Below are 24,767 nucleotides of genomic sequence, written 5' to 3'. Positions count from 1 at the left end.
AGTTTGATGGATTTTGCTTTAATTCATTTAATTTCATGAAGAACAGATAAAATAGGGCCCTCCTGAATTCTGTGCCTCCATGAGTTTGACTTGAATATTTCATCTGAATTCTCATGTTTTGTTAAATTAGGAGTTTTTTTGTTATGAGAAATAAAAGCAAAACTGAAAAACTTTGTAATTAACCTTTTTTTTCTTTTTGAGTGATTTGACAGGAAGAGCTGGAAGCTACAAATTATTCCTAAGACAAGGGTATCTAAATTTTATCTACTATGGGCTCATATTGGCGACTAGCCAGGTGCCTGAGGGCTGCCTTCATTTACATGATTCCTGGCTGCCCACCCTGTCTTGCTCATCTTCAACCTGCAGGCGCAGCTCTATCTGCATTGAGTGCTGGGTCCAGGAGCCCACTGTCTGAGGACTGGCCTTCCTGAGGGTTTCCTTGGGAGACAGATACATTGAACACATCATGGTGTGGCCCTGTCCTAAAGCCGTCTTTGTGGACAGAAGGGTGACCATAAGAATGGCAGCACTTATTTAGCTGTAGTACTGGCAGCTGTTGGGGGGGTGGTACTTCACTGATTTAATCTTTGCCAAATAGAGATGAGACTGCTCTCATCCTTGCTTGAGGAAACTGAGGTTCCTGGAGATTTCTTGCCAAGTTCATGCAGCAAGGAAGTGCATGAGTGGGAATGGGAACCCTAGGATTTCTTTCACTTCTCTTTAAGAGAATAATTCAAGAGACTTCGGTTGATCGATTGTGATTGTTGAAAGCTGGGAGAGAATGACGTTATTAAGAAAGGGAGAGGGGCTTTAGTCATATTTTTTAATAGACAAAATGTGAGTTCTTTTAATTCTCAGATTAATTAGCTTATTCTTTGAACTTGGCAGCTTTTCTTTATTAGGCAAACTGAAGTAGTGTCAGAAGAAGCTTGGGGACCATCTTTTGCTATTAGTTTGGCAGTGTTCCTTGTAGCAGCATTGGCAAGGTATATAAAATTTTTATTTTTGCCTGCTTATCCACATAGAGAATTAATATGAATAAAATTTCAAGCATGACATTCCTGGAAATGAGGCCCTTGGACAATTTAGGAATACTAACTTGAGGAATAAACATTGGTATGCACCATTAGGGAAGACTTGGGGTCACTGCCAGGGCCATCCAGGTAAAATTCTATCTCCAGATAAACTGGATATACAATTTCCTAATTACTAGAATGCACAAACCAAGTCCCAGCTTACAGGGCCCCTGAGCAGTTAAAAAGATGCGGGACAGAAGAGGAAATATACCAGATGTCTCATGGCTTTGCCAAAAGAATCCTAGAATTAAGTTGGAACATCAATAGGGGGTTCAGACTTGCCGTTTTCCCTGCATTTTTACACTAAAGTGAGACCTTTGTGCAGATATTTTGATGTCTCCACATGATTTGATGTTGAAAGTTCTCCTGTGTTAGATAAAATTAGTACTCTCATGATGACACATTTTTTTCATTTTCATTTTCATTTCTTAAATCAGATGTGAATTTAGCAGCAGCTGTATTTAGTTCATGGACCTTCACAAGAGCCTCCTCAGAGGACATGTGTGTGGACTTTATAGCTGTGGTGTTGCTGGTAATTCTTCATTCCACAGTAGGGCCTCATGTAATTGACTGCTGAAGAGGCCCTGGAAGCATGTGTTGCTGTGGGTATTGAAGTGTGTCTACCTGCCAAGGGCTGTGGGAGGGAGGAGCCGGGCCGGTTTAGGAAACCTCATTCCATTGGAAGCTTTGCTCAGACAGCCGTGACTGACTGCTCAAGAGTGGGCTTTTCCGTAGCTACCAGAGGTGTAACTTAGAACTCTACAAGAAGCCCTGGAGCTTGGAGCCTCAGATCTGCTTTTTTTTTTTCCCCCCTATAAATATTTATTTTTTAGTTACAGGTGGACACAATGTATTTACTTTATGTGATGCTAAGGATCAAACCCAGTGCCCCATGCATGCTAGGCGAGTGCTCCACCTCTGAGCCAAAAACCCACCCAGAGATCTGCTCGTTCTAAAATGAAGTTGGTGCAGTTTGTGGTGGCCTTTGTTTGGTTTCTTGGGAAGGCCATAGGTTCTTGGGGTGCTGTGATGCCATGGCGTATGTGAACATACTGTGCAAATCACTGCACTTGATGTGCAAGTGTTGGTCTTGGCATCGCTTTTTGAGGCACCATGGCTCAGTTGAAAGAGCTGGTTTTTGGAATCAGTCTGGGTTCAGATCTTCAGTCCAAAATCACATTAGCTATGTGCCTTGATTTCTTGTCCTGTAAAATTGTAGTTAGAGGAACTGGCAGGGGAAAGGTATGAGGATGTGTGAGATACTGTATAAGAAACAGCACATGCTAGAAGTTTAGTGCATGGTGTTTTAATATTTTTTAGTGCCACCATATTCTCTGTGTGTAGTTCGATGTACAAATATTTCTCTGGTACTTAGTCTTGCTTTGATCAATATAAATAAGGGGCATTTTAAAAGATTTAAAATGTACAATTCATAGGATTTTATATCTTAAAATTCATGCTGCTGTGGAGTGCCAGGAAGAAAACAACTGAGAACCAAAAGCCCATGCAAGTTTAATTGTATCTCTTGCTTCCTGGTTGTTGCAAAGGTGGTACTAAGCCAATAGATGGTGCCGTTATGTTAGGAAATGAGAAAACATTTAACAAATTCATCATATTGTTACAGAGAAGGTAATGTACTCAACGTTGCCAGTTCTTAATCTGTTCTAATCAGAGTGGACTTTGTTTTTGGTTTGGTATTTAAAAAAAATTGAACATCTCTTATATATACATAAAATGGTAAAATATAGAATTAATGTGTAGTGCATTTCCCTCTTTTTTCCAGCTCAGATATTTTATCATGAAGTTTTATCTTTTCTGATTTGAATTCAGTCCTTATTTCACTCTTGCCAGGAGTGTTTTTCAGAAGAGTTAAATGAAATGCTCAGTTTTTAGTTTGTTCTTTAGACCCCACTTTAGGGATAGTGTGGTGAACTAATTTTTCTTTACCTGCTCTTATCTCACAATTGGATCTGAACTGGCCTTGCTAAAGAAAAGCACCTTTCTACTTTGTGGTCTGGAACTTGCTTTCTTTTATTCTCTTATTGGTCAGAATGAGTGGAAAGTCACTTCATGCAACAGCAGGCTTTTCCCTGGGTAGTGCTTAGAAAATGATGTTTTAATCAGCTTTTTTTTTTTTTTGCTGTGGTGACCCAAAGACCTGACAAAAACAATTTTAAAGGTGGAAAAGTTTATTTAGCTCATAGTTTCTGAGGTCTGAGTCTAAAGATGGCTGGCTCCATTGTTCTGGGCCCAAGGTGAGCAGAACATCATGGCGGAAGAGTGTAGTAGAGGAAAGCAGCTCAGTACATGGCCACCAGGAAGCAGAGATAAAGTACTGTGCTCACAGGGGCAAAATATATACCCAAAGACATGCCGCCAATAACCTTCCTCCTTCAGCCACATCCTGGCTGTCTGTGGTTACCTCCCAGTTAATCTGTTCATCATGGATGAACGAACTAATTAGGTTAAGGCTCTCATAACCCAATCATTTCACCTCTGAACTTTCTTGCAGTCTCACACTTGAGCTTTTGGGGGACAACTCATATCTGAACCATAACAGTTGGCTTTGCTATCATTCAGAACTGGGTTCAGATTCCCACTTTGCCATTATTGGCTGGGTGAGTTTGAGTGGGTTCCTTCATCTCTCTGAACTTAGCTTTTTCCCATTTCTGAAAAGGAGATAATACCATCTAGTCTACCGAGTAACATAAAAAAAAAAGTCTCTGCCTCCCTACTTTTTTTTAGTAAGTAGGATTTCCTTTTGTTTGCATATAAGCTCTGTGGGCAAGATATTCCTTAATTTAAGATTAAAACTAGGTATGCTTTATCAATGATTAAAATCTCTGATCCTTTTATTCTCGAAGATCCTGAGAGACATAAAACTTGGAAAAGGCCTGCAGAGTAGACTGACCTACAATTTGGGAAGTTGTTTTGAAAAGCGAGCCAGAGTAAGGGATGCCTTGCGCTTGTGCTGCACGAGGGTGCAGGGTCTGCCCTGTGCCACAACATGCTCAGTGGGAGCTCCTGTTACTGTGGGCCTGCCACTGTGGGAGACAGAGGAGGCACAATGTAAGCCATTTTTTTCATCCTCCACGTTAGCCCATAAACATAGGGTTAGGTGGTGCTCTGTTTTGAGGGAGCATTTTCTCCCCATACCTATGGCATTTCAGTTAAATGCATTAATAAAATAAAACTTTCACATTTTAGGCCTGAATGCCGCTGATTATTAGTATTTTCTTAGGAGTGTTTATAAACTATCAGGTCCATGAGATGTTGCAATTGCAATTATAAGAAAAATTCCTGTTCCCTTCAAGTAGTGTTTTAAATTATTTACTTAGAAATTTAACTTCTCTTTGACTATATTACATTGCATTTAGACTAGGAACTGTACTTTTTGAGAAGTTCGTTTTGGAGTGAAAAATGTTGGATGATTTTAAAATGTATTTTTAAGCGTATGAAATGGGAAAAAATTTTTTTAAAGTCATTGGGAATAAAAGGTAGACTCTGACATTGAAGTACATTTGCTGATGAAAAGGAAGCATTCTTTCCCCTCACGAGGGTTTAAATGTAATACTCAGTGCTTACTCAGGAGTGAAAACATCAAATTAAACTGTTTATGCTGACAAAGGACAAATCTGGATTTCAGCAAGCGATGCAAGATTGTCTGATTGCTTGGTTTGCCGCATACTCAGAAGCTTTTGGCCAAGGCTTATAATGAAATACATGCATACAATTAAACCATTTAGTCTGTGCTCCATTTTACTGAGCCTTGAGAGGTGCTCCACTGCTCTCTAGTGGCTGAACACTGTCCCCCGGCACCAATGTTGTTTTATATTCATAAATCAGCTCTTCACATGTTGGCATTGTTGGTCCTCGGAGCAAGCACTAGTATCAGGAGATGAGGCCTTGTAGCAGGAATGGAGTGAAAAATGACCCCCATCCATGGGTCTCTGGAAAGCACCAAATTTTCCCCAGGAAGAGTGGCCAGTTGCCTAACAATGAGCAAGTGTGACTAAGCGCTCTGTCAGGGAGAGCTGACACTGATGGATTAGAAGTTCTGTGGGTGACTCCTTTATCGCTGCATATATCTTCCACCTTGGCAGGCCATGGTGGCAAACAGGTCCTTGGGTGCTTAAAATGGACTGCTCCTTAACAGAAGGAGCAGCTTTTTTTTCCTGTAAAGTTCTGGTTAAATTGATTTGGGGAAAAACAGTGGGAATCCATATCCTGCTGCTTCTTCTCGGAACTTTGTGACTTTGAGAGAAGAAATTTTGAAGACCTCTGTTGCCATTAAAGCTGCCAGCCTGGGGACTTGTCGAGAACAAGTGTATAAAATTGCTGCTGGAGAATGGGGAGCTTGTTTTAAAGTCATTACAATAACTAGCTTTTATTGAGCTCTTACTATGTCCTTGGCATTCTGCTTTGCTTGTTTCATCTTGTTCATTCCTCACAGCCGCCCCTTTAGGAAGGTGCGCATGCTCGTATCTCTTTTGTGTTGGGGAGGGAAACCAGGGCATCAGGGCACTGCACTGCATGGTTTTGGATCACTTTGTGCTTGAAGGGATGTTGCCTCCTGGTGTAGCGTAGCCAACTTGTGCTTGGAGTCCCTGCCCAGGGAAGCAGGCAGGGAGCATCAGAGTTGTGCCCTCCTATGCAAATGTGTGATCCCAGAGCCTGCACCCTACTAGGCCCAGGGGAAGTCACTTCTGAATTGTGGCCCATCTGTATTGTCCTACACAAATTAGTTTAAAGTAACTGAGCATCAGTTTCCTTTTCTATACAATAGGGCAGTACCCTAACACTTGAATTTAGGGTCAGAGACCCTTTGGAGTTTTCCTCTTCCTTAGTCTGAGAGTGAGCATAGATCTTATTTAAAAATGCAAATTTCTACCTTCCAGTTTTCAGATCCTTGTTTAAAGAGTTTGATTAGGCATCAGGTTTTAGGAAGTAACTTCAGTCTTTTAGTATTTCTTTAGCATGACTAATAACAGATGATGGAATTGCTAAATTTGATTTAGCATTTCAAGGAACTCTGATATGTAAAAATAACATTAAAAAAAAATACAAAAAACACTGGCCAGTTCAGATTTGCCTTGACTTGAATTGTTCTTTCAGGAAAAAGTTAGGTTCGAATTGAACTACAAGTTGAGCACCCCAAATCTGAAATGTTTCCTAATCTGAATCTGGGTGCCAGCATGACTCTACAAGTGGAAATTTCCTCGGTTGACGCCCTGTGACAGATCTCATCAAAACTCAGGCACACTAAAAATATTGTATAAGTTTACAATCAGGCTACGTGTCTCGGATGTATGTGAAATAAGTGAATTTTTTGTTTAGAACTGGGTTCCATCCTTTGGATTATCTAATTATGAATAGGCAAATATTCCAAAATCCAAAACAATTCTTGCATGAAGGATACCTAGTGAGTACTAATGCTGATAAGATCAAAAGCATCTTCTGAGGCTTTGGATAAAAAAGAGTAATTTTTTTTTCAGTGTGGCTATTTTAATATACAGTACTCTTAGAACAAGTACTGAGTGGCATTGCTAATCAGTGAAATTTTAGTTAAATGATCTAAATGATTAAATACATTTTAATCATTTAGATCATTTAACTAAAATTTCAGTCTTGCTTGAACTTCTAAGCAAAAACCACACAAAAAAACTATATCCAGATGTGTGTTGATCATTCTCCTGAAATCTGAACAAAAAGGAAGCTTGAAGGCATGCTTTTTTGGGGTGGGAAGCTAAGAAAAGATAGCTGCTTCCAGTCTTACTTGCTAATCTTGACTTAAAGCATTTGGCTTTGCTATTTAAGAGCAAACATGGTAGAATGGAAAGAATACCACACACCCTAAATTCAGATAGATCTGGCTATGAAATCCCAGCTTTGCTAACCACGTGATGCGGGTAGGTTCCTTACCTGAGCTTCAGTCTTCCCTGTTGTAAAGTGGGGCTGCTGTCACCTGCCATGTCTGAAGAGCAAGCAGAACTGGTAGGTGGAAGTGTGTTTTGAAATGCTCAGCACCGTCCGTGTCTGTTGCAGCTAGCTGCACTGACTGTACTGTTTGGCACTGTTTGCCAGAGTGCCATACTGGATAATTGGGGTCTAGCTCTTTGCCAATATGCGCACAGGTCTTTATTACTAAGGTGACTTTTTTTTAAGTTGTAGATGGGCATTATGCCTTTATTTATTTATTTTTATGTGATGCTGAGGATCGAACCTAGTGCCTCACATGTGCTAGGTAGGCTCAGTACCACTGAGCTACAACCAAGACAGCCCCAAGGAAGCTTTCCTAAGACCTCTGGTAAAGAGAGGCATGATGTATTTATTTGTATTGATTGATTGCTGTCCTACTTTGGGACTGTTGACTCATGCATGGATTGACCTTCAGGCCCTGTATAGAAATTTCAGGAATAAGTTGTTGCCATTAAAGATGTGACAGGTAGCAAGGTGTTGGTATTTCGGGATCCCCCCACTCACCTAATCATTTAACACTGTTGGGTTGTCTCCCAGTTTATACCTTAAAAAATTGCAAGTATACATGCTCTTTGAAGGGAACACACACACACATACACACACACACACACACACACACACGCAACAATATGAAAGTAGCAACACTCAGAAATGAGCATATTTTGATTTGTTCTTCCAGGTTTCCATAGTATGTATCACATAAGCATACCTGTTAATATTGCATTGGAACATATTTTCTACCACTAAATACTATATCATGCATATCTTTCCATTGTCTATACCCCCAAACCTTTGTTATGTTTAATGATTTGTGTATGTAGTTTATTGTTAAAACTTTATACTTATCTCTAGGTTGGCTTTTTTGGGGTGTGTGTGTGTGTGTGTGTGTGTGTGTGTGTTTGTTTGCTAATCTATAAACGATGGTCTTTTATATACATGACTGGGTACTTGTCCGTTTTTGTTTTTGGAATAACTGCCCAGCAGTAGCATTGCCAGCTTGGTGGGTGTGTATAGCTTGTTAAATTCCAGTTGATGTTTCTCAGTTCCTGAGAGGAAAGCTCTATGCATTAGTGTTTTATTGTGCCCATTTTATTACACCTTTGTCAGCACTGACTTAATCTTTGCTAATTTAAAAGGCAAAAGATGGTATTTTATTTCAATTTATATTTGTTTGATTACTAATGAACTATATTTCTAAATATGATTTTTGTGAACAGTTGTCTTTTCTCTGTTGGAATATTGATGTTATATATCTGCAAGCTCTTTTTAGTTATTAATATTCTGCGTGTTGCACGTATTTTCTGAGAGCTTATATTTTACTTACAGGAATTAGTGATTTGTTTTTAAGCCAATGACCTGTGATTCGTAAGACCAGATATTACATTTTAAAAGCTTGACTAGAGATATGGACCTTGAGGCTTGACTGCTTGGGCCCCTGCTCCTGAAGGTCAACAGATGGGGGTGACCCCCAGCATCATGTCAAAGGTCTGTGGATGAGTCAGGCCCTGGGAGTCAGCAATGGAGCAGTCTCTTTCTGGGCCTCCACAGGGTGTCAGTTGTAGGAAGAGTCTTTTAATGAGCACCTGGCTGGAGCAGCTGAGGTCAGGCAGTGCCGGTCTGAGTGGTTGCTGCAGATCAGGGCATGCAGAGAATGGCTTCTTGGCCCTGCTGGTGCTGGAGGATTGAGTTGCATATTCCCTTGTTCTGATCTTCCCATAGCTTGGCTCCTGAGTGGGTTGGGAGTTAGGAGTGGTTGAGCAGGGTGCCCAGTTGCATGGTGAACTTGGAGGAGAACATTGTGGGTGGAGGAGGCAAGGCGTGGAGTGACTAGTAGGTAGCCATCACAGTACATGGTGGTCTTTCTGAATGCTGGTTACTGAATTGCAACTTGTTTTTCTGTTTTAAGAAGCTTTGTTCTGGAAGCACCACTGGCTACTTGGTAACTGTGGATGGGCTGAAAAAGGCAGACATGTGGAGGTTGCCAAGGAGCACCTATACACAGACTCCTGATGAGACTGGGAGTTTCACTAGTAGGACCACAGAACTCTTCAGAAGGGCAGCCCACTCCTGTGATAGTGCAGTGGTTTGGATCAGACTGGGACATAGAATAAATAGCACATGGTTTTGTGGCTTTAAATCCTTTTATCCCTTTTGAAAATTGAACCTGCTTTACATATACCTTTTGTCTCTTACCAGCCAGGTATGGTAAATTAGGCAGTATGTGTTCTTTTGTATGTATCAAGGCATTTACAGCTCTCATCACTCCTTAGGGCCAGCTCAGAATGCCCGCTCCTTCATTTGGCTAGTGGGTATGGGGGGTCAGCTGTGCCAGGATGGACAGTTGCAAGGATGAGAGGGATGAACACCCATGGGGCAGAGTGGTGATCAAGGAAGGCTTCTGGGAGGAAGCGATGTCTCAGCTGGGGTTTGAAGGGTGACCCGGAGTTCCATGCACTGTTATGGGAGCAAAGGGACGCCACATACCAAGGCATGAAGGCTTAGAACATCATAGGCATTTAGGAAATGAGTGTCCTGTGGCATTGGTGAGCATCAAGTGTGTGTGCTTTGGAGGGAGGAGTGGGTTGAGAAAAGCAAGATCTGATCATGGAAGATAGTGGGAATGCGCTCCTCAACTGTGTTATTGCATACAGAACTTTCTCTTTTTTTTTAAAAAATGTTAATACCTTTATTTCACTTATTTATTTTTATGTGGTGCTGAATATCGAACCCAGGGTCTCGCCCATTCGAGGCCAGCGCTCTACCGCTGAGCTACAACCCCAGCCCCCACATACAGAACTTTCTGTTTGAGAGAGTGACATAGAGACAGGAATCCTTCCTCTATGCTTGTTAGTCCTGTAGCCCTTGACAAGACTGTTATCACTTCAGTGGGCTGCTAGGGGGATGACTGAATGACAAATACATTGTGTGATGTGGCGTGTGCCTCACATAGGGCCTTAGTTGTTTGCCCCTAGGCTGCCTTCCCCTCTCTCCCGGGTGTGCATTCTGGAGTAATGGCATCCGGCTTTGGATCCTGGCAATGAAATAATGGATGACTTGGTATTATAGTTTATGGGGAAAATGGGATGTAATATTTTAATGTTTTGAAGGTTGCATGTCTGTTGATTGATTGTATTTGGTCTGGGTATGGGACCAATATGTAGGAAATGTGAATAAAATTATTAGAGAATTCTGGTCCCATTTGTGTTTGCTGCCTCCTCCTCTTCGTTGTTGCTTTCCCCTTGCCTTCTGTATTGCATTGTCTTGGAATTACCTGAGCACTTGCATCTCATTGTCAACTGCTTTGGGCATCACGGTGTTTGTGAGTTCCCAGCCCAGTTTTCTCCACAGCAGATGCACTTAGTTTCCCAGATGCCTGTTGATAGTGGCGGCCATCGCCTAGTACTTCTGTGTATTTCTAAAAAGGGGGCGCCAGAGTCCTCCTTTCCTAAAAAGCTAGGCACAGGAGCTCATTTGTAAGTGATTTAGAGATTATCTTGAATGTTGAGTATTCCTTTCTTTTCAGGTTTTTTTTTTTTTTTTGGAGGGGGTTCACTTTTAGGAAGTTTCTGCTTTCCTGAAAATTTCTCAATACTGTGTGTGTGTGTTTGGGGGTCAAGATGTAAACAGGGGAAGCCAGAATGCATTGTAGCAATAACCTGGTGTCCTTCCTGTGTTCACCTACTCTGTCAACTGTTAAAACTTGTCTTTGATACTGTGGAGTGGCTCCCTACACTGGGTAGACCTGCTTTGTTCCAAGAGTCTGGGGACTTCAGTATGTCATTTCCACTTCGAGAAGTTTTGTCTGAGGTGTTGTTTCTAAGCAGGATAAAAATGTTTCTGACAAAGGACAAATTATTCTGTTGAGATGGAAATATTTTTTCTTTTCTTTATGAATGAAACTGAGCAAAGGAATATATATATACCTAGGAAAAAGAACAGAATCAGGGTTTTTATTGTGGAAGTGACAAAAGAAAGGAGAAAACCTAGCCAGTTAAGTGTTAAGGAAAAATGTCTTTAGATGAGCTTGGTTTTCTCCTTCACAGTAATTTCTTATAATTCTCCACAAAGTTGTTAGCAGATACCTGGCTTTGGATTTCTGGGCTCTGGTTCCTTAACCCTTTGGCCTCTGGGATAATCTTGGGCCTCCTAGGAAAAGGCAAGCCTGCTGTTGGCTACTGTTCAGGAATGAATATTTTGTATCTAAAAGTATTTTTTTTTCCCTTCTGAGATTTCCTTATTCTCAGTTTTCTTGTTCTTCCTGTCAACTATTCTTTGCTTTGTTTTATTTTTTATTTTATTTTATTTTTTGAACTAGTGAGACTGAGACTGATTCTCATCTGTGCTTTAAAGCAGAAACTTAGGTTACTTTTTCCTCTCGACCTCTAAATCTCAGAGTGACTGGTGACTTACCAAACATTGGTAGGATTTGATGCCAGTTCTTCATCTTCAAGGACATATTTACTTTGAAATTCACTGGTTAGGTTCGGGTACATTTTCTCTGTATATGTTCTGGTTCTATGTTTAATTTTTTCCCTTTTCCAAAGGGCTTCTAATATCTCTTTAGATTAGAAGACCACTTTAGGTTTTTTTTTTCTTAAGGAGAAAAAGATTTTGAGAGGGGAGAATGGGGTTTGCCTTTTGTACCCAAAGCCTAAATGAATAGTCATTGCTTGTAATGCTGGGCTCCGCTTGCCGCTTCCTACGGCTCGAGACGTGATGTATCCAGTGCTGGGGAGGTAATGATCCTCAACCGCAGCAATATTCCATAACAGGAGTATCTGTCATATTCATCGGGATTACCATGTTCATTGATTTGTGTCTGTAAATCTGCTGTTTCTACCCTTTAAATTTGATCTATAATTGGACCTCCTTAAATGGTTCAGATAAGGTAGTCTGTATTTTCTCAATGCAGTGTTGCTGTCAGCTTCTCCTTTTTCATTATACATTCAGCAGACTTGATAAAATCAGCAGGACACCTCATTTGAAACTGTTTAATCGCTGCCTCTTTCCTTTGCTAAACCATTGAGGTGGTCAAGCGATGTACACAAATCATTTTAAATAGAAAATATGGTTTTCTCTGTGACCCAGCTAAATAGATAGTGTTATGCAAAACAAGTTAAAAAGTAATAAATGCCAAAAAAATCTTCTAATTGGAGTAAAAAATTGTGGGCAACTCTATCCTCTCTCCAAAAGTAGAGTATCCTGAAATATTGCTGGGACCCTGTACAGACAAGATGATGATTTCCTAAAGATTCTCTGGTTTCTGAACAAAGCAAGTTTACATTTTCAAATAGTGCCGAGCTGCCTTTTGCATTCGTTCAAAGGGAATCCGTACTTATTTGAAATGCCTTTACATCCTACTTTGGTAGGGATAAATTTGCTATCTGTTAATATCTATGCAGTGTAACCTTTCAGCCATTTGCTATTGTAATAGTAAATTTTTGTTTCTTTGTCTGTCATTTTGTCTACTCAGCTGTTACTCTTCAAAGTACAAACTAAAAATAATAGCTCCAAATAAATGCCACATAATAAAGTGTTTTACAGTTGTAGCTGGAATAACCTGGTGGCTGCTGCTCGCAGTCCTATTACCATTGCTGGTGTGGGTAGTTTCTTCCCTGCATGTCAAGGTGACTCTACCAGGGCCAGCTCATTAAAACAATGTATTCTTCCTAACTGCCTTGGTATTTAGCACTGTACCCAGCAACCGCCGGGCCACAATGTGGAGCACAGCTTCACAGCATAGGATATCTGAAATTGTGTGGCATTTACTTTTTGAAGAAATACAAATTCTCCATAACCTCATTTTCATGCTTCAGCATTTTATTGTGAATAATTTACAATTAAATCCATCAGTAGTAGAAGTAGGCCCAGTTGCAGATTTATCTAAGTTAGTGATAAGTGTGACTCCAGGTGTTTTGAAGAGCACTCTTTTTGACCCTGTCGATGTGGCCCTATAGGATTGATATTTACACTGTATTTGAATGTGATACTGGGACTGTTTTGCTTTTTTTTGCTGTCCTGAGGTAAACTCGATATGGAGCAGCTGGGAGTTGGCAAAGTACACTAAAAATGCATCTTTTTCTTACAGGTTCTGGCTCCTTGGCAGCAATGGCTGTGTTTGAAGATAAGTTTAGGCCAGATATGGAGGTATGTAAGTCCCTGCAGTTTTATTCTTTCAAATATTTTTCTGGTTGTGTTGAACATTTACAAATTGATTGTCAGTTCCTCCAGAGCTTGTATAACCCTGTTGTTAGTTACAGTGCTCTTTGGCATGGATGGAAGGAATATTTGCTGAGGAGACTGGCTACTCAGGAAGGCATCTTTTTGTAGCAGCCCTGTCATGCTGTCCCTTGGACTTAGGAGCCAGCACTGTTGAGCAGTTTGCTCTGGGCTTCGGGCTGTTTAGAACTCTTCTTGGCTGTAGATGCTGCTGCAGTGTGGAGTGTTTTCTTGTATACTGAGATTTCTGTGTCATGATAGCTCAAAGTGACAGATTTTTCTGTTCTTTCTAAGAATAGAGCAACTGTGTACATCTTTACATGTCATGCAGACCTGACCTGAAAATGGGCCATTTTCAAAATCCCTATAGATTGTTCAGCATCTGGCAGAAGAAATGAGACAAGATCATGTGTGTGCTGAGTCTTCTCAGGGTATAGTGGCTCTAGTGTCTAAAATATATTTATGAGATACTTTTACTATGTTTTCTTTGGTGGTGGGGAAGGAGGTATCTGTGAATGATATTCTATATAAGTGTGCTTTAATGATAGATGTGCCTCTTCATTAAGCACCCCCCGCCCCATGGAAAATAGGTCCTCCAATAACAAATCCACAGATCTTCCATTGCCTCTCTCAGAGGAGGGTTCAGTCTGCTTGGATGCTCAAGGTACCACATTGTACTACATTATTTCTCTACTGTGTATCATCTGTGCCACTAAACCAGCATGTAGGCACTTAAGTCCTGGCGGCAGCCTTCATCCTCTGCTTTTGGTTTTGGGATGGTTAATTTTTTATTAGTAAAATAGACAGTTTATGAGTGGTTTACCCCATTTCTTAATATATTTGTTTCTGTTATTTATGACTTCACAGTATTTTGGTTTGGGAACCAAAGGATTTGATGAAATTACTCTTTGATAGTGCTTTATGCCTAGTCGTCTTGGGGAAGATCACATATTAAGGATATTTTGTTCTTTCACCATCTCATCATCATTGGAGCTCTGAAGCTCTTTCTGCCTTTGGGTGTGGCTCAAGCCAGAGAAAGCAGGTAGTAGATGATGACCAGCCAGGGCAGGGAGTTTCTACCAGAAATCACTATGCCCTTGGTACACGAGGACTGCACAAGTACGACACTCTGTCAGTGGGCTGGATGTCTGTCCTTTCCTAGACATCTGTAGGAAATTAAACATAGAAACTGAAAGCAATAGTGTCTTGCTGCAATTAATAATAAACAGGGCCAGGTATAAAACTATAAATAAAATTAGTTTCATTTCTCAGTGTTAAAATGTATTCCCATATCAGCATTATTTTCCATTTGGGATTCTTAAATATGTGAGGAAAAGTAATACATATCAGAGGTCACTTGGGGAAAAAAAAGGTTTCCCAAGCTTCTGACTAGAGGCGAGGAGTTTTAATGTTAAGTCCTTCTTTAAACCACACTGATTAATCTTTTTAAATTCTCTTGAAAATTTTGTCTGTTTTCAGTAGATTGGGACCTCCATATGTTAAAGAAAAATAAGAATTGCAGGAGAAGTTGAAAATATGAGGTATATTAAAAGATACTTAACTCTGCTAAAGTAATTGTACACTAGTTAGAGTTTTGGTTTGAAATGGTCCAAATACCATGAATTTAATATTAATGTGATTTGGGGGAGGAAGTGGATATGTCAGCATCCTCTCAGTGGAACTTCCAATGTTTCTTAAAGTAATTATATCTGTAACTCAACACTTAATGTTCTGTACTACCTATGAGACCTTGAAACCTGATGAATCAGTTCCCATTTCAGATTGATTATTTAAATTTACAGTTTCTGTTGTTGTAGTATGAGGCACATTGAAAATCAGTGAAGGTCACTATCAAGCATGAGATAGTACCTGCTTCTCCCATTTAAAAGGAGACAAAAGGCAAAGGAGAGTATAACAACTGTCAACTGTCAGTTCGGGACACTTTAAAGATATTTAAATTCATGTTAACAGGGACCCCTCCCCCTGCCTGGACCCCTCCCCACCAGGGGAAAGCCAGGCTAACATTGCTGGCCAGACTGCTCTCATAGTGAGTGTGAGGTGAGGCTGTGTCAGTGGAAAGCTGAGGCTGCTAGTGAAGTTGGGAGGACATTGTGCCAGGGACTTCTTTGTTGTGAAAGAGAGCTTGACTGCAGTGTCATTTCTGCAACATTTGCATAGAACACATAGAAGATGGGTTGGTTTTAAATTTCTAAACCTTTTGTTTTCCTTCTTTGGGTTACAGGAAGCCTCATAACTTTTCTTTTTTGCCTAAATAGAGACTGGAGGGTGGGGTGACCCTTTTAGCTTGTGAAAGGACTCTAGATATGTCACAATCAGAAAGAAACCCAGGAGAGCATGCTCTCATGTCCCTCTTGGTTTGCTGGGACAGCAGCTCTGCCTAGGCAGAGAATGGTATTAACAGAGGCTACTTTTGGGCTGTTGTAATTTTACATTGTTTGTCCAACACTAAATTTTAGGGCCAGACTAAGCCAAGAAACTTTTATTGTTTAAAACAAATAATAAGAGGAAGCCCAAAGTCTTTTTTTTTTTTTCTTTTTTAAATCTGCAAACCTATGTATTGGATAGTGCTGGGCTGGGACTAGCAGATCTATGGAATGAGAATGACTGTGGTATTTATGGAGTGAAGATTCTACCCTGCTCAAAATAGTGTTTCCTCATTGTCTGTAGCTGCTCTGTTCAATATGGTAGCCACTCTCTGCATGTGGCTGTTTATTACTTGAAATTTGACTGGTCAGTTGGAGGAAGGTCTGTAGGTAGAAAAACACCACAAGATCTCAGAAATTTAGCATAAACACTTTTTAGTATCTCAATAATTTTTATATTGGGCTCGGGTGTAGCGCAACTAGGAGAGAGCTTTCCTAGCATGTATTTGAGCCTCAGCACCACACACAAAATTTATATTCATCACATGTTGAAGTGATCAGTTAAATAAAAACATGAATAAAGCTAATTCCCTTTTTTTTTTTAGTTGTAGATGGACACAATACCTTATTTATTTTTATGTGGTACTGAGGATGGAACCCAGTACCTCACACATGCTAGGCAAGTGCTCTGCCATTGAGCTGCCACTTAGCTACAGCTGCAGCCCCTTCGCATGTCTTTGCTTAAAATGTGGCTACCAGAAAATTTATCTAGCAGGGCTAATCTAATTGTCTCTTGAACTTTTCATTGTCATATACCTCATTTTTTTTCTGCCATATTTTGGTGCCATCAGTACTTCAGCCTTGAGAATATTCTTTAAATGAACTTACTTTTAAAAAATAAATGGAGGTATAATTTATGTATTATAAAATTATAAAATGCACAGGGCTATGAATTTTGGCAATTGTAATCAGAAGTAACGGTCATTCAAATCAAGACACTGAACATTTCCTTTACCTCCAAGTACCCTTCCTAGTCAGTCCCTTCCTGCTCTTTCTTATAGCCACTTCAGTTCTTCTTAAATTTATTTTATTATTAAAAAAATTTTTAGTTGTAGATGGACACAATACCTTTATTTATTTATTTTTATGTGGTGCTGAGGATTGAACCCAGTGCCTCACACATTAGGCAAGTGCTTTACCACTGAGCCACAACCCCAGCCCCTTAAATTTATTTTTAAGTATAGTTTATATCTATGAAATCCTGGATATGGTACGCTGGTTATAGTTTTCTCCAAGACACATGAAAACAGGTGCATACTGACAATAGAAAAAGGAATGTGTTCTGGTATCACCATCATGTGTAAGCATAGGGGGGATGAATGTGAAGCTCCGGGGACTGTGGTTCTACCTCAAGACATTCCTGTCTGCTCCCTGTTCTTGAAACAGTGTATTCTTACTTGCTGCTGACTCCTTCTCACTGCTGGTGTCTGCCAGCTAGGGGCTTCCTCATTTATATGTGTCCCTGTGCTCTATTGGACACACCCTGTTCCTTTGTTTGGTGGTTCTTTTTAGAGGCACCTTCCCTGCTTGCCAATGACAGCAGGAGCTTCTTGAGGGTAGGGGCCATGGAATCTTCCCCGTTCTCGAGCTCCTGGTGTTCAGTACGTGCTTGCCGAGTTGAGACAGTATAACTGAGCTAAAGCAAAACTGTCTGGGAAATGGAGGGACTTCCTCCTTCCCATCTGGAGAAAGTGCTGTGAAGTTACAGAGGAGGATAACTAATACTCTTAAATAGTGTACAGTATTGGGGCAGAGTCAGCAAAGCAGACACCCCATTAAGTGCGTGAGTGAAAGAAGATGGAGCAGGGGGGCAGATGCGCATTGGGAGGGTACAGGCCAGAAAAGCTGGACTGGTAACAGCCCAGCCAGGATTCTTAAATGCCCAGCATGAACCTCTGCTATTTCAGGGCACCTTAGCCAAGGACCTGCTTCAAATGAAACCCTTGGTTCAAAGTTTCCTGCCGAATAACCAGTGAGTTCAAGGAGTGTGAAAGGTCTTTAAAAATTCTCACCCATTTGTGACCCAAGTGCTGCCTTAAGTGGTCTTGTAATTTTCATTTTCTTGCTGTTAGCCTGGAAGTTCATGAACAGGGACTGTGATTATTCATTTATTTCCTTAGACCTAGCGTGGTCACTGGTACCAAGCGGGTATTCAGCCAGTATCTGTCGATGGGTAGGTGAAGAAGGGTCAAAAGCAACCTTACCTTGGGGTTCTCACTGAATTCATCATTCTTTGAACGTTTAGTGCTCATAGTTTTCAGCTGTGTTGGAAATGAAGCCTCATGAACTTGTATTTCTTCTGGATGATAGGTCTCACACTTTATTTTATAGTAAAAGGTGTTTATTCAGACATCATACCAATGTATCAGAATAGTGGATTTTGAAATATGTGAGTTGACCTGATTATGAGGGTCATTTGTTAGAGTAGTGTTTTATGATGATAAATTGCATGGAGCTGTTTGTTCTCCCAGCTTTTCTGTTGTTAAGGTTGGTGTAAAGTGAGTACCTGGTGCTGGTTTTACCCATAGGGTTGTGGAGCAGGAATGCTGGGGCCAACTGCCCTGAGGCCTTTTCAATCCATTTCCCAGATACCCTTGAGGAATTTGACTATGGTATCTGGATGTTAGTTTGGTGGTGGTTTGTATCTTGACAGTTGCTGAAATAAAATACCAGATTTATTTTAGAGGGGGAGCAAATTAAGGAAATGAATCAAATAACTTAGTTTTCTTTCCATTTCATTTCTTTGTAAGAAGAAATGTTTTCATTTGGCCTAGTGAGAGATTTAAACTCCTGAAGATTACAATTCATTAAAATGGGTAGAAGATTAATATTTAGTCTGTCAAGATCAATACTGTCCCCTTTTTGCACTAATTGTCAGAATATCGTGTGAGGGCCGCCGAAGGGTAGTGGTGTGCGGCAGGACCCTCACATCACAGGGAGATGATTCAAAGGCAAACTGTCCTGCACCCTCTGGTATCGACTTGCAAATTAGCATCTGGAATCTAATTAAACAAGCTTAATGAAAGTAGCAGCTGAATGCTGCTGGAAAAGACAATCAGCTTTCCCCCTCTCTGATACATATTCTGTACTATTGAAGTTGGTCACCAAACACATCGTGTGAGCACAGTTAAAAAAAATTAGCATTTATTTGAAGAATAGAAACTGTTTTTCATTCTGTTATGCATTTGGCATGCTCTGGCGTCCCATGAGAGCCATGCCACAGCAGATAGTGCACAATATTTATAAATCCATGACAGGCAATAATAGCAACTTGAAAAATTCTTTTGCTAGAATCTCAAGTTGAGAGCTGCCAAAAGCTGAGAGGATCAGATCTGCAGTGGCAGCTGCTGTGCCCTACAGTTAGAATTCTAGACTTTGAAGATGCTCAACTTAAAGAAATGAAGACTGCAGGCTTAGCCAATTTTTGCAGGTTTCTAGAGCTCTGGCTCTCTGCCTTTTGAAGATGACTTGCTGAAGCTTCTCCTCTGCCTGAGGCATGCTAACACCAGCAGGATCTTTTTCCCCAGTCTTAGTGTGTCTTCAGTTTTAAGTAGCACATGCTTAGTCAGTGCCAACTGTGATGGTCCTTTCTCTGTGCAGCACTGGGGGGTGACTCTTACCCTATACCCTTCAGAGGGAAGCTAAGAAGATAGATGGTGACGTATACAAGTGCCACTTCAGCCATCTGATTTATGGAGTCGTATTTCATCACTCGGCCAGAGATGGCCTCTAGAGAAGCCCTTGTAGATTGCTAAAGATGTGAGCAGCTCTTGCCCTAAAGGCTTGTGGTTACCTCACAAACGTGATGCCAAACACCTGGCTACTGAGAGGAAACGGAATTAATCTGTCAATTGTAGGCAGCTATAGATCCACTTTAAATAATGAAAGACTTGATACCAATATGTTGTTCTGACAGCAGATTTTAGAAGTAACTGTGTGTGCTTTTCTTTAAGTCCAATAAAAGACACCAAAGTTGCAGATTCTTTTGTGCTTTGCAGGTGGATAGTAGTGTGAGAGATCTGCATTATTTTGACTTCAAAAAAAAAAAAAAAAAAGGACTGTGTTTAGTTTGGCACATGGGATGGTTCCCGAGGAAAGCATAGAACATGAGTTCAATATAGTCAGATGGAAAAGGGCTAAGGGTTTAGGCCCTGGAGGATTGGGCTGTGAGCCTCTTTCCACTATATTCAATGTGTGACTTGGGCAAGTGGCAGGGAGGTCCTCATCTGTGAGATGGGAGATTCAGAGACCTACCTGCAAGTTGCTTCGAGGAATAGGTGTGGGTGTAAAACATCTTCTTTGGTGGAGCACACAAAATTGGCTCTAAAATATGGCAGCTGCTTTTATTTTCTAGTTATTTAATAGTAGTATACAAAACGTCACATAGCAACGACTAACATGATTATTTGTGCTGGCATCAGGCTTGGTGATTGGTAGCACCTGCTTAACATATAACACAGACCATGAAAGTACTTGTCCTATTGTGAGAAGGAGGTATGGAAAGCACTATCATAGTAGTCAGTGTTTACATCTTGTCAGGCTCTGTTCTAAGAGCTTTTTCTCCATTATCTCATTTGCTTTTTAAAAATTCTTGTGAAGTCAGTACTTTGTTATCCCCATTTTAAAGAAAAGAAAACTGGGGTATAGGGAGGTCAAAAAACTTGCCTGAGGTTACTGAGCTGGTCAAGGGATGGAATTGGAATTTGAACCCTGATCAGCCTGACTTGGGAGTCCTCTGAGAAAATTTGACCACTAAAAGGCTTCTCTGACTTTTTACTAAGTCTGTGTATAATTCTTTGACAACAGAATGGGGAAGACATCTTAGTCCAGAATAACAGAGGCGTGGGCAGCTTGGGCTTTTCCTTTTCTCTGACGAGGTCTTGGGAAAACCTGCCAAGTGTCATAGGAGGTATGGAAATATCTTGAGTGAGCTTGGTGATGTGAAGGATCCTAGGAACAGAAAGGTGCAAGGAAGTCAGAGGGGGGTGGGGGAATTGAAAACCTAAACAGAGATACAGATTGGTAAACAGAAATAGGTCATTTGGCTATGGAAGATCCCTTTTCCCCCGTCTGAATTCTAGGACGCCCCCCCCATCTTTTACCTGTTCTCTGCCACAAATATTCTGTGAAAGCCCCCCACCCAGGGTTCACATATTATCTACAAGAGCAGTTTTTCTCTAGAAGCTGATGTACAGATTGGTATAGCCCTTTTCACATTTAGTAATGAGACCAAGAAGTCTTTAACTACTGGTGAGTGGCATTTGTCCACTTGAGGGAAATCATGAATAACTTGAAGAAAAATAAAGAAAAAAATAAGCAAGACTATCATATTTGAATAATGAGGTGCTCTTTTTTTCCCAACTGCCAAAACTTTTTAATCTTCGTCAACAATTGTTCTGTCCTCCGTCTTATTTAGGTTGCATCTGTGGACTCTGAGCTCAGGAGCCCTGACAAGCGGCATATGAATTCTGTATTCATTAGTGATCTTGATCCAAATGCCTCTGTCCCTGCCACGGGGGCTCAGGTGTGGAAGCTGCTGGCTAATCCCACCAGCTGACATTTGGAGGTTTAATGACTCCATAGGAAGGTGACCACTTGCTGGGAGGTTTGCTGGCGGAACCCACACAGCAGACAATGGAGATCAAGGAAGACGATCAGTGTTTAGCTGAAGCACCTTCCTGTGCAACTTGAACCCCGTTGGCATCAAACACAGAGTTTTAAGTAAATGCAAAAATTAAAAAAACGTGACTTTCGACAACTACTATAAACAGTGATTTTCCTCTGTCTGTTGATGATGCTTAAGACTCTTGTAGCACTGTAATATGTTAGCTTAATTAGCTGAATTTGTCTTACTTTTCCAGATTTTCAAATTTATGGTTATGTTTGTCTTGTAGTTACCTCGTCTTAGGTGTCTTGTATGTCTGGGGAAAATTGTATAGTTAGAAAATTCTTTTTAAAAATTTTATTAAATTTTTAAAAATTCTTTTTAAAAATTTTATTAAAAATGCCTTCAGGGAATTAGGCTAACATTTTTGTTTATTATGCTCACTTTCTTTTAAAAAATTACTATTAGAATGCAGGTTTATGATTGACTTGTGACTTGTCATTAGATGTTTTGACTGTTTTTAGGTTCTCTAGTCTAAGTTGGATGCCTTATTATTATTTGGTAACAGCTTCATTGATAAATAGTTCATGCCCATACAGTTTACCTGTTTAAGTGTACAACTCAGTGATTTTTAGTATACTTAAACCACAATTTCATCAACTTCAAAAAACAAACTCCAGGCCTATTAGCTGTCAGCCCCTGTTTCCCCCCCAACCCACCCAGCCCTAGGCAACAGCTAATCTACTTTCTCTCTTTATGGTCTTGTCTATCCTGAACACATATGTGCTTGAAGCCGTACATGTGATGATTTCTTTCATCTATCACAATATTTTCATAATAATTAATTCATGTTGTATATTTTGATGATTGAATAGTATTCTACCATGTGGACATCAGATTTTATGTATCCACTCATTAGTTGATGGACATTGGATTGTTTCACCTTTTTGACTGTATTTATAATGCCATTACTGTGAACATTTATGTAGAAGTTTTTGGTGGATGTATGTTGTGATTTCTCTTGGCAGTATACCTAGGAACTGGATTACTGGGTCATAGGGTGACCTTTTGTGGAAGAGTCAGACCTTTCCATAGTGTCCCCCCACTACCAGTGTATGAGGCTCTGATATCTGCACATCCTTGCCCACATTTTGATTACAGTCATCCTCGTGACTGTGAACTGGTATCATAGTAGTTTTAATGGATCCCTTATTGCTTAAGAACTAGTGCAACAGTGGAAGTGTTTAGATAAATCAATTCAAACACAGGAAATGTTTCTTATGCACCCTGGATTTGCGTAGTAATTGGGTTGATTGTGCATATATTGAAAGGTCCCTTTTGGAGCCTCTGTATGAGGGTGTTCCTGCCATTTTTTTTTTTTTCGTCATAATTCCTGACTATTGGCTCTCCTTATACCTGAAGCATTAGATGTAGTGAATTGTGTCTTTATTTTTGGACCCAAAGATGTGATTTTCCTCGATTTTTTTCTCTTTGGTTTTATTTAACATGAAACATTAGCTTTTTGAGAAATCAGAACCTTAAGATACAGTCCCCCAGGGGCCCCATGTGGAATTATTTTTAGTAGTGATTTCTAAAGACGTTAACCAGTTAATTTTAGAAATGAACAGATTTCTGTGGTTCAGTGGGTAGAGTTAGAAAATGATGAGAAAAACTGTCAGTGATAAAGCCTTGCATCAGAATCAGATCCCCTAAGTTGTTCCTCTTTTAAAGTGAACTCATTCTCTTGAACTGGAATCTACTTGGCAGCTACTTTGGAGAGGCAGAGGAGGGGTAAGGTTACTCTGTTGGATCTTGTTCCATTTGCATTTTGTGGGATTATAGAGGGCAAAGTTTTCTTTGGTCTTTCACCTGATGATTCAAGACTGGCTCTACTTTCTTCCATACAGTGATTGGATTTCAGAAGTGATTACTTCTCTTCCTTTGATTCTCTGAGATGTTAGTCTCCCTTGACTTAGAAGTGGCCACTTAAATGTTAGTCCTCTGGCCAAGGCCCTGTCTTCTTTATCTCTGTTTTTTCCAGAGCCCCAGTTAATGGTGGTAGATGGTTTTCATTTCCACTCTTGCTGTTATATTTTGCTATTGATAAAAGGTAAAGTTGAAAGTGGGATATTTCAGGGAATAGGTGAAGGAAATTTTGTGAAATGTGTCTTATTCTTTTGTCCTTAGTCTCAGGAAGTAAAAGGGTAAATGGTGGTGGTGGTGGTGGGGCTGAGGAGGAAAGTATGGTTTATCAAAGTCTCCTTTTAAACCAGACCTCTGGAATTCTAGAATCAGTAAACCTTGAGAAAGTGACCCTTTATAAATTTTTTGAACATATCTTTTCTGATTTTTTGAAGAATAATGAAAGGATAGTTGCAAATAATATACTGGCAAAGTTAATGATTAAATTTTTTTTTTTTTTTAGTTTTAGTCAGACACAAATATCTTTATTTTATTTGTTTTTATGTGGTGCTGAGGATTGAATCCAGTGCCTCACACATGCTAGATGAGCACTCTTACCACTGAGCCATAATCCCAGCCCAAGTTACTGATTTTCTTAAAAAAAAAATTCTGCTCAAATTATTTCTTTCTAAACCTTTTCACGTCTTTTGTCCTGTTCTGTAAACACGGAATTTCATGTTCTCATATAACCAACATGAGCTCCATCCATCCGCGGATACTTACCTGGTATCAGGTGAATGCAGTCTACTTCACTTGGTGCTGCAGTAGGGCTGTTATTATAAGAGGTCCTCCTGAAGTTTTCCGCAAAGATATTAGCAAAGCAAGTTGAAAAGAAAGAATATTTTCCTCTGTAGAAGATAGGTAATTATTTATGATGCATTTCTTTGGAGCCAGGTGTCCCATTAGAAATGTTTTTGCTTTACATATTTCTCCTGTGTGTAGGGCATACCATATAGGAGATATTTCATAAAGTGTGGTGCTTGCTGTGCCTGTGGTGAAAATCTACCAGGGAAAATGTTAACTTTTTGGTGACCAGGGACTGTTTAGTCAAGTCTAGAGCTAGATTCAGGGATAGTGCTGAATGGAATGTATGTTTTGTAACTTCCAAGTGTATAGTTGGAATTCAAAGGAAGATATTGGTAGTAAAATATTCAGCATCAAGATATCAAGAAATGAACTTCTTTACTTTTTTTTTCCCACCAAATCAAATTGCCTCTGCCAAGTTGGGTCTCAGTTACATGACTTAAGGCACTAAAAATGCTTTCTTTATCTGGTACTTTCTTTTTCTGGTACTTAAGCCACGATTTGGGATATCAGAGCTCCTTGGGAAAAGATACGAAAGAAAGTCTTTTATTATTCACTGATTTCCTTCCATTTTAGAAATCTATTTTATAAAAATTTTGAATCATAGCCATTTATTGAACAGTGGCTTTCAGGAGAAGAGGGGACTCCTATGAAATTTACTGTCAAAGTGAGTCTCTG

At 40.1% G+C, this 24,767-nt stretch overlaps 1 protein-coding gene across 1 annotated transcript in view; it reads left to right on the top strand.

The window, feature by feature from the left end:
• Psmb7 (proteasome 20S subunit beta 7) overlaps positions 1–24,767 on the top strand; it is a 55,359-nt gene that overhangs the window by 13,600 nt on the left and 16,992 nt on the right. Inside the window, exon 6 of the mRNA XM_005320947.4 lies at positions 13,144–13,202. Within this exon, the coding sequence (XP_005321004.1) occupies positions 13,144–13,202 (59 nt within the window). The remainder of the gene's footprint in view (positions 1–13,143; positions 13,203–24,767) is intronic.

Source organism: Ictidomys tridecemlineatus, chromosome 4, assembly GCF_052094955.1.
Source record: "Ictidomys tridecemlineatus isolate mIctTri1 chromosome 4, mIctTri1.hap1, whole genome shotgun sequence".
Taxonomy (NCBI): Eukaryota; Metazoa; Chordata; class Mammalia; order Rodentia; family Sciuridae; genus Ictidomys; species Ictidomys tridecemlineatus.
Note: the sequence above shows the minus strand (reverse complement) of the source record. Positions and strands in the feature narration are given on the sequence as shown.